Raw genomic sequence first — 21,950 nt, forward strand, 5'->3', positions numbered from 1 at the left:
TTTTCCTTATACATATCTCAGACATTTGTGGGGCGATTTTCTCGCTTATATAGCTATTTTCCCTTCCTTGTAAAGTTGATTTTTTATAAAAATTAAAAAAAAAATAATATAAAATTTACAAAACTTAGGTTAGACTTCTTCGATTTGACGCATATTAATTAATTCTTTGCATGTTAAGAAAGTTATTGACGAGCTTAGATTACGAATTAAGCTCTTTTCTCATTAAAGAATTTCGTACAAAAAAATGTTGATACAAATAAAGGATTTTATTTATATTTTCAAAAATATCACAAATTACAAGTCAACAAGAAATTTAAATTCATTTAATTTGTCTGCCCTCAACTATGCTCTTCTACTTGGTTTTAATTTTTTGAAGCTTAGAACGTTTCGAAGTCAATTTGTTGATTATCCAATACCAAGACAGTACCGAAGTCAGCAGAACAAAGCCAATAATTAGATAGACATCAAGGGAATAGTATATGAAACGTGACATATAAATTGAAGATGACTTCACCAGTGGTGTACCCTCCGTATTAGCAACATGTTCTACCCACCACATTGCCGTATCTAAAGCTGCTTGAGGGCGATGTTTAAAGGAATACGAAACCATTTTTGCATTATCAAAGTATCTGTAGAAAAATAAATATATGTAAATTTAATTATTCCGTAATTTAATTGATAGAAAGAAAACTTACTGTTTTTCCAAAACTTTTTTCACAGATCTAATAACATTATTTTCATTAATATCTTCATAATTTAATACGATTCCCATGCCTCTCTGTTGCATGGCAGCTGCATTTAGAAACTGATCACCGTACATGGGCGTAGCTACAACAGGGACACCACAATAGGCGGCTTCAGAACTGCCCATGAGACCAGCGTGTGTCATAAAAACTTTAACATTGGGGTGACAGAGTATATCTCGTTGGGGCAACCACTTATTTATATACATGTTGTCGGGTTTATCCACCAGCGAATCGTTCTCCCATTTCCATATTACCCGCTGTTTCAAGCGTTTCATGGCCTTAACAATAGCATCACGTTTTTCAACTGGCATACTTTCAGCCTTAATCATTGAACCCCAACTTATGAACACAACTCCACTTTCAGCATTGTCTAAGAACCGTTGCAAGTCTACGTCAAGTGGTTTGGCTTTTTGAATATGAATGCCTCCCAATTCGACCACAGATGGTGGCAGAGGCTTTGAGCCACTCAACGAAAAATGTTGATTGACAAACATGACGTTCGTCTCTTTAACCAATTCACCTACCGAAGGCATATCACGGCCAAACTTGTATTGAACTAAAGAGTCTGCAGCTGGTATTGAAAATATTTTATACAATAAGTTTATGCCATGGAAGGTGAACCAATTTCCCATGCGGCCAACTAAACCCATTTCCTCCGATTGGCCCATAAATAAGGCCGGTATATACGATGGTATAATAGGCATACCCATACGTTCGTAATGCCAAGGCATCATGGCGCAACTGCTAAGGGCAATCACTGGGGCACCCAGTAAATGTGCAACACCCATCATACAATCCGAATTGAATTGTTCCATTAAGATCACATCATAACGTACTCCTGGAGTCATTACTTTGCGCAAAGCATCCGATCTTAATGTATGATTACATGCCTGGATGCCCCATTCGTACAGCATAAAGAATTCAAGAAAGTGATTGTAAAATTTACGATCTTCAAACATCTGAAAATATAAAGAAAAATAAATATGATCACAAATTATGTTTCGACAATTTACTAAAGCTTACATACCTTCAAATCTACACTGTTGGTTAACGTTTCGCGACCTGTTAAAGGCACGTCATGATAACCAATTGGTGGACTCTTGTCTGGGAAATGACTGACAACTGTAACTTCATGACCACGTTCAGCCAGACCTCTTAGTATCGGATGAAAGAAATGAAAATGACTTACACCGGGATGTGGAAATAAACCCAAGATTTTTTTACGCCGACAGTCTATGGATGGTGTTGTTAGTAGAATTATTGCGAATATGCAGACCCATGTTAACGAAGCCATTATTGAAACTGGTTTTACTAGTTCCAATTAATTTGTACTAAAAATTATCAGTTATCTGGAAAAAAAATTTATAAATAATTTTAAATATCGCTTCTCATAAATTGAAACCTCGTTGCATTGCTAGTTAGGAGGTGGCTACGTATGATCATATATTAATGTATGAATATATAAATATTTTATATTTCCAGACCATCAACACTTTTCTTCGTGAGATTTATTAAAAAGTTGCTTCTTACTAACAATGGATTTTCTTACTTACACACTTTCCTAAGGTCTATTTTTTAGAAATATGTATATCCCTTTATCAAACGTTAAAACCATAGATAGATCGGAAACTCTCCTGTATAAGACCTAACTCAGTTATCAAAAACCTAAGTGGTGAGTATGTATTAGCAAAAAAAGTATGTGAAAACAAAAACAACAACTCGTATGAGTGATTATTTTGAGGAATTTTTTAGTTTGGGTTTTTTCCTAGCCTCTGCTCTATGTTATGCTCTATGGTTAAAACCTTAAAGCTTCTTTTGCAAAATTCCAAAAGCTTTTGACAGTTGATGTGAATTTTGGTTAAATTTAGCTTTCCAGTGTTTATATATCGCATCTGCATAGACAATTATCTAACCTTTCCACTATTAATATAATTATCAATTTCTTAACAAGTTAAAGTGCTATATTCTTTCCCCCTTATTCATAATCAATTTTTAATTTTATAAGAGGTTTATAAAACAAAATTTCCATACAAACTTCGTTTTATAAACCTGTAAAAAATAATAAAAATGTATTATGAATAAGGCCTTTTATCTATTTAATTTAATTTATAGTATAAATTAAATAGATAAAAAAATATAAATTTTATACCCTTCACCATAGAATAAATGCATAGAACGGAAGGAGAGAGGAAAAATTACTCTCTTTTCACACATACGGGTGATACAAAAACAAAATACATGCAATACATTCTCATGAATTAGGTTTTTGACAACAGACTTAGGTTTTTGGCTCTCAGTTACCTATCTAGTTGTTGTCTATGTCCTTCACCATGAGTGGCAAGGGTATATATAAGTTTGTCATTCCGTTTGTAATTTCTACATTTTTCATTTGCGACCCCACAAAGTATATATATTCTGGATCGTTATAGATAGCGAACTCGATATAGCCATGTCAATCTGTTGAATTTAATATACAAACATGATTGATACATTAATATATATGGAATTCACCCGGCTCGGTTGTTATTTAAAATCGAGAAAATCGGCTCAGAAATGGCTGAGATATAAGGAAAAAACCGGGATAACCTCGATTTTTGGCCTATTTTTGATCTATATCTGGATTACATACTAAGTCATTATGGATATCTAATGACAGATATTTCAAAGCCCATTGCAACGATGTATATGAGGCTATTGTGATTTGGACCTACAATGGGTCAAAATCGTGAAAAATATTTTTAACACGAATTAGTATTTACCCAAAAAATTTGTTGTCACAAAATTTTTTTCGCTAATAAATTTCAAATTTTTAAATTAAAAAAAAATTTGAAAAAAATAATTAATTTTCAAAACCAATTTTGAAAAAAAAAATTAAGTTATGTTTACCTAAAAATATTTAAAATTTGAATTTAAGGTATAATTTGGTGAAGGGTATAAAAGATTCGGCACAGCCGAATATAGCTCTCTTACTTGTTTTTTATATAATTGGGTTAAATATAAAAACAAATAGTCGGTTTAACAACGGTTTAGACTTCGCTGAAAAGGCTTTTGAAATACCTTTAATTTGATACATATGTATATTGTCTATTACAGAACTTAGTATACGAGAAATTTAAAGCCACATCCATTAAAAAAAATAATCTCTAAACAAAACTGTAAACTTTATTAAAGATAAAGAAATTGAAAATCGGGTTTCGCTTATATCTCGGCCTTTTATAATCCATTTTGAATACATACAGAATATTTCAGGCAGATTTGTGTGTTTTTTATCAATACGTTATCTGAGAGCTTTTCCAAAGCTAGTCAAAAAAGTAAAAACTAGCAAGTAAACGAATTGTATATGTTGTAAATGTTGGCTATCGATATACACTGGTACATATTCCTATAACGCACATCACATATTTGAAACATCTTACACAGAAATGAGGTTTAAATAATATTTAAAGAGCTACAAATTTGTTCAATAAATCTTTGTTGAATTCACATGAAAAATTATTAACTAAAACTCCAATTGAATATTTTTTATTGTAAGCTGAAATGGTATTCTAAGAGTAACGGTAGCCTACCTTGAATATATTAAATGTTTATCTAAAACACGCATTACTTTTAATTGTCATATTCCAGTTATATTTAATTTAATTATATAATTGTTCATTTTTTAAATGACGCACTTTTCAATAACAAGTACATAAATTTAATAAAAAAACAACGATTTCTAACAAACAATTATTAAAAAGCTATAATTCAAAATAAAATTTAAGAATATTATTAATGTTTGCGAAATTTTAAGAAATTCATATTTAATTAGCAAAGTCAAAAACCACAATGTTTTTTTTATCAGTAAAAACTGATTACTGTTAATCATTCCAGTAGTAGATACTGGAATGTGCATTTCCAAAATAAATATGTTAAACCACAAATTTAAACAACGATCACTTTCTACTTTGGTGCAAACATTAGGCTGGTTCAATGTTGCTATTTTTTAAACTCACTAAATTAGGAGAGTCGGTATTAATTATTGTTTAAAATTTATTACTTTTATTAAAACACAATGCTAAATGGTCTCAGTTATCCACATGTGATATTAAAAGATTTTGTAAAATTGTTAAAACTAAAGTATGTATGTAATTTATTAGGGTTAGATTTTTGACTTGAAAATTGCAGATTAAATTAAATTTAATCTAGGAATGCTTTATTATTTTGTTTTATTTGCTAGTTTAAGCCAGCTACAATTTTTTTCTTCAAATTCATTAATTAATAAATGTGTTTTTTTAATTGGTTTTAACTGAATCACTAAAAAAAAGCATTTTAGTTAATTTTAGTTCAGAGCCGGATAGTGAATTAATGTTAACTTAAATTTATTTTTAGATTAATTAATCTGATTACTAATTGGCATTTGATCTTAAAAATATCAAAATATGGGAGATTGAAATTTTCGAAATTACCAAAACATTCGATCATGTATCTCTTTGTTTCAATACTCGTAGGTTGTAGATATATATTACGAATGAATGGCCCCTTTCATAACTTTATTTGTATAAAATGTTTCCATATAACAATGAACCACTCTAATGTCCATACATATCTACATGAATGTGTATATTTTGGTTTTTGGTAGGTTTCTTTCAAAACAAAAACAATCATCCAAGAAATAGGTCAGTCAACTACAAACATGTTTTTTTTTATATATACATATATATGTATATATATTTTGGCAATTATTCAATAATTAAAAATAAAGCAGCAAACTAAAATTTATTTCATTACACATCAAAGTAAAACATTAAATGAAAAACCATTTTTCTCTGTAATCATTTATAACACTCAAAGTCAATGTTAATTAATTGAAATAAATGCAGTTTTTTTGAGTACCTACATTGTGTGTACTTTCACACATTAATATGCACAATGACAATACGAAAATGTAACTAGAAATTGTAATTTAGATTTTTCAAGTTATATAAAAAACACGATTTTGCTAAAATTTCGTTTGTGATGCAACGAAAAGTGTTGAATGATCTTTTGTATAAATATTCATGTGTATGTACATTTGATCACTACTGTATATTTTATAATTTGTTTTATTACATATTTTTTTAATCTATACACTTCTGTATATATTTTTTATTTCCATAATTTTATGGGTATCTTTTGATGAGTATTAGATTAGCCGCCGCCGTAGACTATTTATTTAAGTGTTATAATTAATTTAATCTATTCACAATGAAATTCTACTATAAACTGTGGAAATGCCTGCGTACGTACTCAGATTATATTGAACGTTCATCGAAGAGAATTTCGTTTTTATACTTTCAAAATCTTATAGATACTCTTCATTTTTTTTTTGTTTGTTTTCAAACACATGCATTATTCGTTTTGGCAGTGATGCCAGAAAAAGAGTTTTAAAATGCAACAACAATCTGTTGCATTTTTGTGATGTGTTTTTAAAACAAATAAAAATTATTTTCTTTTATCGATTTTTATTGAACTGAAAAAAGCATAAGAGAATTCTTTATTTAAAATTATATTTACAAGTTTTCACTCCAGTTTTAATTGTATTTGGTTAAACTTAACTGCTTTTTAAGTCGAGTTTAACTAACATGTTAAAATCTAGACCTAACTATGTTGATATTTAAAACTTGGTAATACTTACAGTGAGTGACAATACAATAGAATATTCTTAACATTGACAAAACAACGGAAACTTTTAAAGTTTTCCAAAAAAAAAAAGATGGCTAGAGTCGTGATTTGCGAAAATTTAAAACCTAAATAGTAAACGATTTTAATTCTAGATTAAAACAAATAACTATCAGTGATAAATATCCAATTAATAAATCAAAAATTATTTTAAAAAAATTCGCTAGATCTCAATCCCATAAAAAAGAAGCTTTATTAAATGCAGTTACAAACGAATAGCACCATATTTCAAAGGATACGATTAAATCTCTAATTGGTCGTTTTGAAAAGGTAATAGAAAACAAAATACTGAGTCACTAAAAGGTTTTGCAAATGTTCCTAAAAAAGAATGATTTCTATTTTTAGAATTTAATTATGTTCTTATTTTCTTTGTTAAGATAAGTAAATGATATTAATTAAATACAAAAAAAAATACAAATTTCATTAGATTTTTGGAAAATTTTCTATATAACTGATAATTTTTTCTCTTACAACCATTTTAAAGTTTATCGTGACAAAAAAAATATCAAGTATATGTAGATATTTGTAAAGTAATTGCTTAATAAAACTATAGAATTTTCTTATATTCAAGATTCAACTACATTAACTAAACCATTCCCCCTCCGGAAAGATCCGAGTGTCACAGGGACGAAGATTGTCAACTCAGCGACAATTGTATCAACCGGAAGTTTTTCCCCAGTGAAGAACTAAAAGAGCTCTTACAACAACAGAGCTCTTACAACAACAAACATACTTATTCAAACATTTAAATTTTACTAAAAAATCAGAATGGAAACTAATTAAAATATGTAAAATGATTTAAATAGTTATAATATAAATTCAAACATCCACAGCCGTATCCATGCATTGGCATACAATCAAATGTGTATACCAAAAAGTAGGTAACTCTGTGTGAAGCAAATTTGCCTTAAATTCGCCTCAAATGCATCACTTCTCCAACAAAATGATTGGCAGCACTTTTTCGCCCTAAAAATTTCAGTACAGAATTAGTGCTGCCAATTTAGCGCTCTTCAATAACCCAAAAGTCGCAAAAGAAAAAAACGCGGTAGATTGTAATGTTTCATTTTATTTTAATATAATTTTGTTCAAATAGCAAAGTTTTATCTTATGATTTTACCAAATATTAAGGCAAAATGGTCGACGTCAGAGCTGAAGAAAAACTGGCCACGTTTATGAGTATTTTTCTTTAATCATCGAGACGAAAGATATGCAATTTTATATTTAATATCCTCGTTTAGACCTGTCAAAGCTGGTACTAGTTAACATATACTCAAACCTTCGATAAAATAATACGAGAATTATATGGTGACTTTTGTTGTGACTTTATGAGTTAGTTGGCAAGAGGGTTGGAGTAAAAGCAAATTCAAAAAATATTTGCGAAAATTTAATGACTAAAATATCATAGTTAAATCTCATAAATTCAGAAGAAATTTTAGTTTCCAATTACAATTTATTTTACAAATATTTTACTACTTTTAACAAAGATCTCATATGAACTCGGCAATCGACGTTTTTAGAACTTTCTAGCGAGTTTTGATGTATTGAACGGCGTGTTTTGATTATAAATAGTCGGCACCACTGTACAGAATACAACTATGTTGTTTAGTAATTTTTATTATGATAAAAATGGACGCGTGAAGTGGAATTTGCAAAAATACTAAAAAAAACTAATTAATTGCAAAGAAAACAAAGTCATATTATGCTAAAGTAAAAAAGTGAAATTAGAAAATTAACTTGTTATATACGCATAAAGTATATATATTTCAAAAGAAAATAAAAATCAATTTTTTTAGTGACGCAGAAGAAAAGAATGTATTGCATGCGTTGCACAAAGAAAATGGAAAATTTTTTCTTAGAATAAATCTATATTGATGAAAACTTCATATTAATGCAGTGCAAGAAATACAAAAGCAAACGTAAATAATAAATTTATGGTAAATTGCGCGCTTACAGAGTTTTTTTTTTATTAACGAGGCGGCCAAATAAAATCGATTTTTGTGTGAACTTCGGCAATTGTCTTATTGAAAAAAATTACGTCCTGACATAGACGTAGGGAAGTGGCGCGCAATGTCGAATATTGTGGAAACTCATGTGACGTCCTCAAAGTCGCAACAAGAGCAACAACAGCAGCAGCAAAAATTACAACTACATACGACAACAAAAATAATGAATACAAAAATAAATAATGAACATTTAGCCGGTGGTAAAGATGTTGAAGATAGTAATAAAGAGAAAGGGCAACTCCTAGGGAAAACAGTAGGAGAAGCAGAGGAGAAACCAGAAAACCTTATTAATAAAAGCGAACAAAAAATTGAAGAAAAACAAATGCAGCCAGAAAAGTCCTGTCTAGTTAAGGACAACACAAAGGCAGCAATAGTTAATACGGTAACATTAACTAATGTTGTTAAAACCTTGTCTACATCTATAACGACAACTACTTCTGCAACTCCTGTGAAAGAACGCAGTAGTGGTGATAAAGGTAAATAGTCTTTTCATTTTTAGTTTCTCATGTATTCATTTGATTTTGTTTCTTTTAGATAAATCTCATAAAAAGAAGAAGAAAGAAAAAGATCGCGACAATGATAGAGAACGTGATAAAGATCGTTCTTCTGATCCTACAAAAAAATCCAAAGAAAAAGACAAGACTTCTTCATCTGATAAAAATCCACACCATAAAAAAGATAAAGATAAATATAAATCGAATTCTTCTTCGTCCTCAACGAAAAGCTCAGATCGTTCAAGCTCTAAATCAAGCTCTAAAGATGGTCATGTGTCCAGCAGTAAAGCGGGAAGTGGTTCTAGTGTTAGCTCCAGTTCCAAGGCGAAATGTAGCAGCAGCAGTAGTGCCTTCACACCAAAGTTGTCATCATCAAATCCGAATGAAGACAAAGAAAAGGTAATTTTGAGGTTTATTGCAAATTGGTTATTAGATTAGATTTTATGACAATAAGATTGCCAATTAGACTAGAAATAATATGGTTGTAGTATAAATATACAGCTGCGTGCATGTAATTAGTGACACTTGTCATTGATAAATTCAGGAAATAACAGAGACGACTCGTGTCCATGGAATCGAGTTTTATATATTGGGTGATTTACAATAGGTGGCATATTTTTGGAACACGGTTTTTGTTTTTAATAACTTATATGTAATTTTGAAATGTACATATCTGTCATTTATTCTCACTTAGTTATGGAACATTATAGTTTAAACAACATCGTTTTTTTGCTTTGAAAATTTCGAATTTTGTGCCAACAAAGCGTCGATGGTGCCCCGATAGACCAGTCGATAGTGTTCTGAATATTAATCTGAGGGTTGCAGGTTCGATTCCCGCCAGAAACTCTGGGTGTATCTGCAGCAAAACGCTTCGTAGTTTGTTTAAAAAAAAAAAATATGAGGGAAGTTTTGTTTTACTTAATTAATCTGAAAAAATTGCCGCTGAAGCATACCGATTGCTCTCCAAAGCTTATGGTGAATGTGTTCCATCAGTTTCAATGTGCGAGAGATGGTTTGTTCGGTTCAGAAGTGGTGATTTGGACACAGAAGTCAATGATCGCTCAGACCAGCCAAAAATATTTGAAGACCAAGAAAAAATGAAGATTAGTATTGTCAAACTCAATAAAAGCTTGCAACATCATTGGGAGCTACTCAAGCAGCAATTTCATGACGTTTGCAAGCAGCAGGATTCATCAAAAGCAGGAAAATTGGTTACCAAACGAATTGAAGCCTAGAGGCCTTGAAAGATAATTTTGCATGTCCGATATGATGCCTGAACGTTATAAAAGAAAATAATTTTTACAATGAAGCATTACTTGCGATGAAAAATGGATTCATTACGATAACACGTAAGGGATCGTACGTGAAGGTCAATCAGTCGAATCGACACAAAAGCCAAATATCCATTGCGCTATGGTAATGCTCTGTATTTTGTGGGAGGAAAAGAGTTGCCGAAATCTGGCCATACCATCACATGCCGAGCATTTGTCGAAAAACGCCCAGAATTTGCGGCCAGTCATAGGACCCTAATATTTCATCATAATAACGCTAGGCCACCTCTTAAAAACTATTTAGAAAGAAGTGGTTGAAAGTTTTACCTCACCCGTCTTATAGTTCAGACCTTGCCCCGTCCGAATACTATCGATCAATGCAGAACGCTATCTCTGGGATACGCTTCACTTTGGAAGAGTATTTAATATTGGCTTGCTTCGTTCTTGACCTCAAAAGATAAGCAGTTCCTTTGGCTCGGAATACTTATGTTGCCAGATAAATGTAAAAAGGTCATAGCTAACAGTGTTTCAAAATAAAAGCTACAAATTTGAAAAACTACCGCAATTTTAAGTCATACATCCAATACATAATTTCATAGTATGGAATTTTTTATTTTGTAGCGAAATTTTACAATTTCTGCACAAAATTTTGCCCAATTTTACAAACATAGACGTTGGAGTGGACAAATGTACTTACGTTTATCGTAATAAAATGTAAACTAATAAGTGAAAGGTAATTTGTAAAAGGTTTAGCATGACGTGTCTAACAGTAGTGACTAATGTAAAGCCTAAAACTGTACCAATTTCTCTTGTTTGTAAACCTAAACGAACGCACCATTTTTTGGTGCGGAGTTATTTGTTAATAGAAAATTTCTAAATTAATCAAAAATCGTTTGCTGCAATAATAAAGCACAGAATGAATCAGGATTATTTGTCTAAATCAGGGGCCAAATTACCGCATTCGTCATCGAATGAACTATCGTATCGAAAAATGATTTCGATATCGAAATTATTATAAAATGTACTAAATTTCTTGCTCGTTATCGAATGCCAGAATCTCAAATAGGAAAATTACGATAAATTTTACTCGCACTCGTGATCGAATGAACTATCGTATCGAAAAATAATTTCGATATCGTAATTATAACAAAATGTACTAAATGTCATGCTCGATATCGAATGCCGTAATCTCAAATAAGAAAATTACGATCGAATTTACTCGATATCGAATGCGGTAATTCGGCCCCAGCTAAAGACATTTGGTTGGGTTTATTTGCTTCGCATCTTTATAACGGAATTTATGAATGTATAAACCTAATTGGTTCTTAGGCTATTAGTGCAAACGAGATTTCTATGAAAACCTAAATATTTTTTTAGAAAAAATTGTTTTAAATTGTTATCTTAAAGTATTCATTGGAAAAGAGTATATAACCTTGTTAAAGTTCATATCCTGATAAGTATGAAATATATGTTCTTGATGCTTTGACATTTAAGTTGTTCGACTGTAGACTGCTCATGCTTTGAATTATTTGTTGAGATATTCTAAGTGCACAACTAATCAATGAATCAACGAATATTTCATGAATTAAAGGCTACAAGATAATCAGCCTTATCATGCAAGGGGTAGTCGTTTTACGACAACGACAGTTTCGTACTAGATTAATGAAACAGGTTGAATAATTTCTTTAATCTAGTACGAAACTGTCGTTGTCGTAAAACGACTACGCCTTACATGATAAGGCTGAATATTACTCCTTTATTTAAATTATAATCATCGAAAATAGAGAATAAATCAACCTATCTACATATACTAGTTTAAAAGAGTATCTTTACTTAGAATAATGAAATTTGGACTGTATACACCACTTTCCCCATAGATTTTATTTTGAAACATTTGTATATATTAATTTATTCAAAGTATTAGCCATTGTTAGCTATGACCTTTTCCCATTTTTTGACAACATATGGATTCCGCGCTCATCTGCTCATCTTTTGAGTCCAAAAACGAATCAAGTCAATTTCGGATACTCTATCCTGATGTGAAGCGTATCCCAGAGAGATCGTCTGCATCGATCGAAACAAATAGTAGTCGAACAGGGCAAGGTCTGGACTATAAGGCGGTGAGGCTAAACATGACAACCATTTCTTTCTAAATAGTTTTTAAAAGGTAGTGCAACATGTGACCTAGCGTTGTCATGATGAAATATTACGATTTCATGTCTGGCCGCATATTCTGAGCGTTTATCTGTTCTCAGTTCAAACAAATGTGATGGTCTGGCTACCGCTAAATACAGAGGTGTCGATTCGGCTGGTTGGCCGGGCTTCAAGTACGATCTCTTACGCTTACCTAACCTACTGCTTGAGTAGCTCCCAATGATGTTGCAAGCTCTTGTTGATTTTGACAACAATCTTCATGGAGTAATTGGAGTAAGCCTCCAATTCATGGTCTTCAAACTTTTTTGCCTGGTCTGGGCGATCGTTGTCTTTTGAAATGAACAAACCATTTATCGCACGTTGAATCCGATAAAACACTATCACCATAAGCTTTGGTGGGCAATCAGTGTTATTCAGCGGCACTTCTTTATTAATTTAAGAAGTAAAGCAAAACTTACCGTATATTTGGTACTTTTTTAAAATCCTCACCTTTTAGAGGAGTAAACAGTTAAAAACTGTATTTTGGTACTTTTATGGCATACTATGTCTTTTAAACCAATAAACTTACAAATAAATTTGTATTACTATTAGATACTTAATATAATAAATATTTAAATTTGGTACTTTTTAGAAATTTGAACTCGTAAAGGGAAATAATTGTATTTTTTTTGGGTACCTTTTTCAAGATATGATTTCTATAAACTGACATATGAATATTTTACAACGAGCTGGAATTTATTTAAATAAAATTTTTCTAATCTAAATGACGCAAAAAGGTACCTAAAAGGGGGCAAAAACGGGAAAATACATTTTATTCAAATTTATGAAGTAATATTGATAAAATTTTAGTTTCACCAGTCATAGAAAAAATTAGATAACGGCGTGTTATTCGGATCTCTTTAAAAAATTTCAATAATAAAGGGACCAATAAACATTAAATTATGCATATATTGTCCTGAAGGAGTGGTACTTTTTCTTTATTCTAATGTTACATTTTAAAGAATTTATAATAATGAAACTAGAATCATGAAATTAGACACACATAATGCTGCATTACTTAGAATTCACAGGTACTTTTTTCTACTAATAGTACATTTTGAGCATTTTTTAATAATTGACCTAAAATCATGAAATTAAGCATTTATTTTTCTAATTTATGGATCTAACAAAACGGAGTATACCACTGGATTCTATGGCCCAAAATTTGTTTTTACGCTATTGATCATTTCGTTTAATGAGATACATAATATATATAATATTGATTTTATATATACATTTTAATCTATTATATTTCACTCGTATGTTTGTTATTATCTTATAATATGCCTATATATTTGCAGACATCACTATCCATTTCGTCAGTGGAGTCCAGCAATCGTAGGCGAAGTTCCGAAAGCAGCAAGACCAGTCAAAGCAGTCTTATAAAGATAAGTTCTGAAAATGTTCTGGTGGACAACAAAGTAGTAGAAAAAACAGTTACAGCAGTTACAATTATAAACAGCCAATCGATGGCTAAAATCAATGACATATCATTAAAGGAGAAAAATGATACAATGGAGCGGAAACCAGTGGTTGAAAATCAAAAAACCGAAGTAAGAAAAATCTCCATTGAAGACAAAAAAGATTTAAATAATAAGGAAGTAAGGAAAGTCTCCACAGAAGACAAAAAAGATTTAAATGAAAAGGAAGTAAGGAAAGTCTCCACAGAAGACAAAAAATGTATTAATGATAAAACAATAACATATACACCGACACTGGAGAAACAATCCCAAATTAAAACTGACAAATCCTCAGCAGAGACAGTCGTAGCACCATCACCCCTTAAACTAAAGCTAAAAGATGAAAATGTTATTGAAATCAAAAAGCTAAAGGAGGAAAATGTTATTGAAATCAAAAAGCCAAAAGAGGAAAATATTATTGAAATCAAAAAGCTAAAAGATGAAAGCATTATTGAAATCAAAAGTCTTGTGACAAAAAAACCAAATGAAGTTGCCAGACAATTAGATTTTAACATCGAAAACAAATTAGATGCAGGTAATACTCTGTCAACAGCAGCACCTCTAAAAATAGAAGATGTAAAACCGGAAATAAAATCTGAAAATACAGTAAAAGAAGTAAAAATCAAGCCCACAATGCCGGCTGATGCAAAAATAAAAATTGAAACTATTATAATGCCTTCACCGTCTCAAAAGACGTTTATCACACCAATTTCCTTAAGTCAAGGATCCGTGGCAACATCACATACCATAACCAGCAATCATCAGTCAGGCCATAATTCATCTACTTTAAATTCCCCCCTAGTTACAAGCAGCTCAATGTCCGTTTCAGCTACTTCTACTTCTACGTCTTCTTCTACATCTACTTCTACAACTACTTCTTCATCTTCATCTACTTCCACTTCCACTTCCTCTACTTTAACCTCAACCTCATCGTCTTCATCATCACACTCGGCCACATCATCAAGACGTTCTTCTTCGGGCAGTAGTAGTCATAATCATCATCATCACAGATCTTCATTGTCCTCTTCGTCTTCGTCCAACAAACACAGTAGTTTGAATTCCTCCTCCACCTCTTCATCATCTCGTAGCCGCGAATGTTCTAGGTGTTATAAAAGATCGAAAATACGTCGGGTTAGTGTGGGCACGCAAAGTGCAAAACACACACCAGCGCCAAATGTCACACGTACCAGTCGCAACAATAATCATATTCCCATAGGACTCGAGCATCTTAAATATGGACAGTACTTTGAAGTGGAAGTATATCCGAATGGTGGTGCCTCAGTAGTACATTTGTACCAAGATGAAATACAAAATCTTTCGCCCGATGAAATGGAAGAATTGGTCAATGAATTTTTCGAAATTTGTTTTGCTGAAGATGATGAAGGTTATGCCCATCATGTTATGGGCATAGTACATGATGCGGCCAAGTATTTGCCGGATTTGCTAGAACATATGGCAGAGAACTATTCAACGTTAACGGTAAAGGCTGGTGTTTTGGGCAGAAATTCTGATATAGAAACCTGTACCATGTCGCAATATTATGAACAGGTACTTTATTTTGCTATATATTACAAATTTATATAATGATTTTACTTAATTTAAATGGTGTTTATTTTTTAAACAGGTGGTACGTAATTATTCCCAAGGTACTTTTCGTTATGGTCCTCTACATCAAATCAGTTTAGTTGGTAAAGTTCATGAAGAAGTAGGAGGCTATTTTCCTGATTTACTGGGACGCATAGAAGAAAATCCCTTCTTAAAAAAGGTATTTATTATTATTAGTAGTTTTTAAAGTTAAATTTTTTTTATATTTTTTCAATTTAATTAAATGTTTAGACAATGCCTTGGGGTCCTTGTTCAATTTTGCAAACTGATCCCCGGATATCTAATGATGGTCCCATTTTATGGATTCGTTCTGGCGAACAGTTGGTACCTACTGCCGAATTAAACAGTAAAACACCATTAAAAAGGCAAAGGTATGTTATATAGTTATTCTCTTTTAGTGTTGTGTGGTATTTTAATTTATACGTTTTTAGGACACGAATCAATGAATTGCGCAATTTACAATATTTACCACGACTTTCGGAGGCTCGTGAGACAATGATTGAGGACCGCACTAAAGCCCATGCTGATCATGTGGGACATGGTCATGAACGTATAACGACAGCTGCTGTTGGTAAGTAGTATTTTAATAAATTGTCAAATTGTTTAGTGACGAAGGTATAACAATAATTAACAATAATACAATGCAGTAGTTTGTAAACAAATAAGGAAATTAATTTACTTATTTTCTGTTTGCGAACACATTTACAACCATCGGCAACATTTACAACATACCCATGACAGTCGGTTCTACGCACCGGAATGACCCGAGTTGACTCGTCCATTAGCTGTCAACTCAGCAACCAGTGAATAGTGAAATCTAATTACATTTGAATTTAATACTAACACGTTCGTCAATCAATCCATATAACTATCTAGCTAAAATAGAAGGACTTCAAAAGAATATGTTAAATTTTATTATAAAGCTTATTTTACATCGTTATACAGTGTATCTGGTCATTATTTCATTCTGAAAAGCTTCCCAGAAGTAGGGTCAATGCAAGTTAGATAATTTTTCGACACCCAGATGACTTCAAACTGTTTTTTAGGCATTCAACTTAAATGCGAAGTATTGAGAAATACCCGAACAGTGGTTACGTTCTTGTCAATTATTTTAATGTTCGATACTTTTATCGGGTTTAACATTCGATTAATACATATATGTTATTTGACAAGCAGAATTTTCATGCACAACAGTTAATTTTTTTGAATGTGATGAAAGTCATAGACATAATACTCTCGATCTTCATCTGACATTATAAATAAATCTGATGTCAGATGTTCAAGTGCTAAAATAATAAGGTTCATGAATGTAATGTACGATCATTAGTTTCATACTAAGTTCTTATTGCTCCTTGCATCTGTACAAGCTGCTAACTAATTTGTTTAAAAAGTAAGGAATAATGCTAACACCGCAACTTTCGCAAAAAGTTGTTACTGAGTAGAATATATATTGAGCAGTGAACAAGAAGGCATCCATTCACACAATTTTACCAGCTTTTTAAACGATGATATTTAATGCCGTTTATATTTGAAGGTGACTAATGGAATGACTGTTGAACATTCATACGAATTTAAATTGGATTTTTAACATGCAACTCATAAGAAAATTTAGATGCTTAAAAGTAGATTAGGAACAATAAAATGAATGTCGTTAGAACCTTATAGCGACGTATTCAATATTTTTTTTTTTTGGGTTCTGTATTACTGATATTCAAGGTTGTCATAGAATCTAATCATTGTTACCCATTATCCGTCGTAAGTGCTTCGTCATTCAATGTGCAGAAGGTGGAATCGGCAGTCATGCCCTAAGTTGGAGTGCCAGAGCAGATGGTGCGCGTTATAGTCTCCTAGGACCAGACGCTGTCTAAAATGGTCCTGATGTCGGGACGGTAGCCTGTGGGACAGCTGGCTACTGGCGGAACGAAGACATTATAGAGCTCTATATCTGACCGCAATAAATTGTGTTTCAGAGACTGGAGACCAATACTCTAGTGTCTGGATCGAAAGGAAGTTGTACCCGTTGAAGATGTGCAAACTGGAATATTGTTTTGTTGCACGACCACGATAAGGTTTTGCTACAAAAATTGGTTTTCTCATGTAATTTACCTTGGAGAACACTGCAGTTGAATTGGTGATATATCCCAGGTCACGGGAACGTAACCGCAGTTGTTAGCAGCGATGGTGGTATTTGCAGCTGTTGATGTGGAGATTGCAGCTGCTGTTGTTGCGAATTGTTGACGATGTCGATGACTCCGATGAGTATTGTCGCTGGCAGCATGGGGCGACAAAAATCTCCAACCACTCCTATGTGTTGTTTAGCCCGAAGCAGTTCCTGAGATGACACCAGCCCAAAAAAACACCTTAATTGGGTGGACATATGGTGCAACCGGTTTTGGCAAACTGTACAGAACCATAGTCCGGGATTTGCTTCAATTCTGGCACGCACCAAAAGAATGCGGATCAGGAAGATGTTGCTCTCAATAAATTGAAAAAAAAATATATGTATATATAACAAAAATCTTACATGCTTCGTTTAATTTTACTAACATAAGAAGTTCTAATCTAAAACAATTTATATTCAAATTAAAAATAAAAATTGTTTTTTTTTCAGGCATTCTAAAAGCAGTTCACTGTGGTCAAACTTACGAACAAAATCGTATTACCAAAGATGTAGTAGCTTTTGCAGCGCAAGATTTCAATCAGTTGGTTGAAACTCTGCAACTCGATTTACACGAACCGCCAATATCCCAATGTGTACAATGGATTGAAGACGCCAAATTGAATCAGTTAAGGCGCGATGGAATACGCTATGCTCGTATCAAATTATGTGATAATGACATTTACTTTTTGCCGCGTAATATTATACATCAATTTCGTACCGTAACAGCAGTAACCAGTGTTGGTAATTACTATCACTTAGATCTATATTTCAATGATGTTCTAACATTTATAATTTATTTATTTATTTTGCAGCTTGGCATTTGCGTTTGCGTCAGTATTATCCGGGCCAAGAGGTAATAAATGAAAAGAATAATCCAGTTTTGGCAGAGCCTCCTCAGTATAAGGAAAAACAAACCATACTACCCAATCCCATTTCACATGATGATACCAAGAAAACATTCTGTAAACGTACGTCAGAGGGAAAAGCCAAGCGAGCAGAGTTGAAAAAACTCAATGAAGTGGAGGGTTTGAGTAGACGTTCCAGTGAAAGTGGCACAGATGATTCAACAAATGTCATTAAAGATGAAGCTATCACTAAAATGGACATATCACCGGCCAAAAAGAAACTAACTAAAGACGAGCCCAAGATCGACATGAGAAAAATGGTAATTGAACACAATTTGATAAACAAAGTGGTAGCTAAAATTGTGTCTTTGCCACCAAATGATAATGCCAAAGGCAATAATGTTAAACAGCCCACGAGTGGCCGTAAGGAGAAAAAGGAAAAGCGCAAACACAAGGACGAAGGCGATAAAGTTGACAAAAAGAATAAAAATGGGGAAGCTTCTAAACGGCCCAAAATGTCGGCAATACATGAGTTGACAGCAGTAATACCTCCCACACACAATGCTTTGGCAACAAACACAACAACGCCAACAAAACATAAAACCAATTTACCCGAACCAATAGTGCCTCCTGCTTTGTCTTTGCCTTTAGTACCTCCAAATCCGTTTACACACCGAGAAGCTTATGTAAATAGTCTAAATCAAAAGGAACCCGAAATTAAAATTCAGGTACAAATCGTTTCCGATCAACCTCGTGCAACTACCGTTCCTGCTCCTCCCACAACCCCCAAGAAAACGCAAACTTCGTTAATACATACAAATCAAGATGCGGCGGCTTCAATAACTTCTATGCAACTAGCAACACCTTTAAATGTGGCGGCTACAGCTCAAAATCATATAATCAACAGTGTTGAGGAAGCCTTAACACCAGCGGTGATGGCAGAAGATGTATTACTTTCTCAACCTCAACTTGTTGTAGATCACGAGGAAGAGGTCACAATATCAGATGCAATTGACTCTACTACAGCGGTAGTAGTAGATGCAGCTTCAGTACCAATTGTCAATTTTCCACCCACACCAGCTGTTGTAAGTGCCCCACAACCTCCAACTCCTCCCTTGCCACCACTACCACCGCCTCCACCCATACAAATGCCTTTACCTCCACCACCACCCCCCACTGCAAACACTGAGCACACGCCTAAAAAGAATGTTGTACAAGTTAAAAATACCAAAGTTTCGACATCCAACTCAATTTCCTCCTCCATTTCCTCCCCTTCTCCAACGGCAACAAAATCACATAAAAGTAGTAGTTCGAAAATTAGCAGCAGCAGCAAACAAAATCTAAAATCTCCCATAGATCTCTTGAGCTCTATAATGGCCAGTATGGATACGAAAAATATAACTACTACAACCAACACAACCTCTCAATCTAATTCATCATCAACATCGGCCACCACCTCCACCATTATTGGCTACACAACACCCATGAATTAGATTATAGAGTCACACGTATTCAAAAGGTTTAAGGTTGCGTGGAAAATTGTATATAAATTGTAACATGATATCACAAACAAAACAGTTAAAAAAAAGATGCATCAAATGCATATGTATACATACATACATATATTTGCCGTGGCAACAATTTAAATAGATTATGAAGGAAAAGGGAGTTTCAAGTATGTTCTCGGAGGGAAAAAACTTTCGCATTATTTAGCCATGGGAGACGTGGTTTTAATTCGAAGTAATGTTCCCACAACTAGTTCCAAGCATGACAATTTCGAATAAAAAACAATGATAGCAAACTAGTTCTAGAAACGTTCTTAAGAATATGTGTTATTTATTATCGAACTGGTTCCAGAACCTTTCCAATGATTCATAGAGAATTATACATAGAGACGAGACACTCCAAAATACAACAAATCATATGTTTGATACAACAACAAAATACATTGACTATCATGTATTTTGTTGTTGCAAGAGTTAGGTTTTTGAAAATTACGTATCGTCTCTATGTTACCCTATGACTTGATCCAATTTAAAACAAAAATCATTAGCCGCAATGCCAAACTAGAATGAGTACTGGCTATATGCATGTGTTCTAGAACTAGTTGTGGAACTTATACACATTTTCATGATTTATTGAACAATTGAATATAAAATCTTTAGCCGAGAGAAACATGGGTCGTTTCGGAGTGAAGAGTATTGAAATCTGTCTAACAAAATAAAAGATTATTTCGTTTTATTTTGATAAAAAACTTTGTATATGCTTTTTGACCAACCCATACTTCGAAATTAGTCAAAATATAAAAAATAAATTTATATTTTCTGTGACCTCCGGAGTTTGGTCAATTTTACAATTATAATATTCTGTAGGCCAAATTATTTCAAATTACTTGATATTTGTCATCATCAAGGAAATAATAACCCACTAGTAAAAATCAAACGAAATTCATCACTCTTTTTCAAATAGAATGTTTTGAAACCGATCAATTTCTGTTTACCACTTGAAAATCTCTATCGTGTTTCTTTTTAAATTGATGCCGCCGTATAAATATTTATTTTATTTTTGGTATTCTCTTATATACATATGATTAAGAAGTTAAAATAATAATAATTAATATATTATTGAAGAAATAAACGTAAATTTTGTTTTAAGTTTTTGGCTCGCAGTTGATTCCCAGAACTTTGTTCATTTTGCTACATACACACTTTATATCTAAGAGTTATAAAATATAATATATACATACATATATTTAAAATAACCTCATCTTTTTTATAAGTTCTAAAAATATATATTTCTCATTAAAAAATGTATAAAATTAAACAACAACAACAACAAAAAATATATATATACAATAATACTTGTTTTTGTGTATAAAATTTACATCATTTGCGAGAGATTTGTATTGTAATCTGTTGTGTACGGATGGATACCTTTGCAGAGACCTTACGTATGAACGGACGGACTTTTACAATGAAATGCAAAACATAAAGGTTAAATTTCTCTTCTCTAGTTTAATTTAAATAAAAAGAAATTATGTACTTACAATCATTTAAAAAAAAAACACTTTATTGATTCTTGTATTTGTTTTGTTAGAAGAAGTAAACAAAATTAGATTTATTAGAAAAAAAAGCTAGACATAATTATTCATACAAAACTTTTTTTTTTCATAAAAAATAACCAAAAACTTTGTAAATAAGCCTTTAATCGAGAAAAGGAGCTTGATATGTGATCACTCATATTTCGTACCAAAAATCGATTTTTCATATGAAAATACTCAAAAAGCTCAATCTGTTACCAACAATCGATTTTTCATATGAAAATTCTCAAAAATCTAAAATCCTTAATAACTTTGTTAAAAACAGTTTAATCGAAAAAAGGAGCTCGATCTGTGATCACTCATATTTCGTACCAAAAATCAATTTTTCATATGAAAAACTTCAAAAATCTAAAATCCCTAATAACTTTGTAAATA

General features: G+C 32.3%; 2 protein-coding genes across 2 annotated transcripts; one reads left to right on the plus strand and one right to left on the minus strand.

The window, feature by feature from the left end:
- Nucleotides 1–249: 249 nt before the first annotated feature.
- Nucleotides 250–5,992, minus strand: LOC135950222 (UDP-glycosyltransferase UGT5-like). Its single transcript, XM_065499752.1, has 4 exons — nucleotides 5,835–5,992; nucleotides 1,774–2,095; nucleotides 696–1,705; nucleotides 250–629 (listed from the first exon to the last, which is right to left on the minus strand). Exons 2-4 carry the CDS (start codon nucleotides 2,038–2,040, stop codon nucleotides 353–355), a joined length of 1,554 nt encoding a protein of 517 aa, XP_065355824.1. The 5' UTR covers nucleotides 2,041–2,095; nucleotides 5,835–5,992; the 3' UTR covers nucleotides 250–352.
- A 2,034-nt stretch (nucleotides 5,993–8,026) lies between these two features.
- Nucleotides 8,027–21,317, plus strand: LOC135949875 (uncharacterized). The gene is made up of 8 exons (XM_065499323.1): nucleotides 8,027–8,922; nucleotides 8,981–9,339; nucleotides 13,706–15,412; nucleotides 15,489–15,629; nucleotides 15,701–15,840; nucleotides 15,901–16,040; nucleotides 18,081–18,371; nucleotides 18,443–21,317. The coding sequence occupies exons 1-8, from the start codon at nucleotides 8,511–8,513 to the stop codon at nucleotides 19,966–19,968; spliced, it is 4,716 nt and encodes a 1,571-aa protein (XP_065355395.1). The 5' UTR covers nucleotides 8,027–8,510; the 3' UTR covers nucleotides 19,969–21,317.
- Nucleotides 21,318–21,950: the final 633 nt, after the last annotated feature.

This window comes from Calliphora vicina, chromosome 2, assembly GCF_958450345.1.
Source record: "Calliphora vicina chromosome 2, idCalVici1.1, whole genome shotgun sequence".
Classification (NCBI taxonomy): domain Eukaryota; kingdom Metazoa; phylum Arthropoda; class Insecta; order Diptera; family Calliphoridae; genus Calliphora; species Calliphora vicina.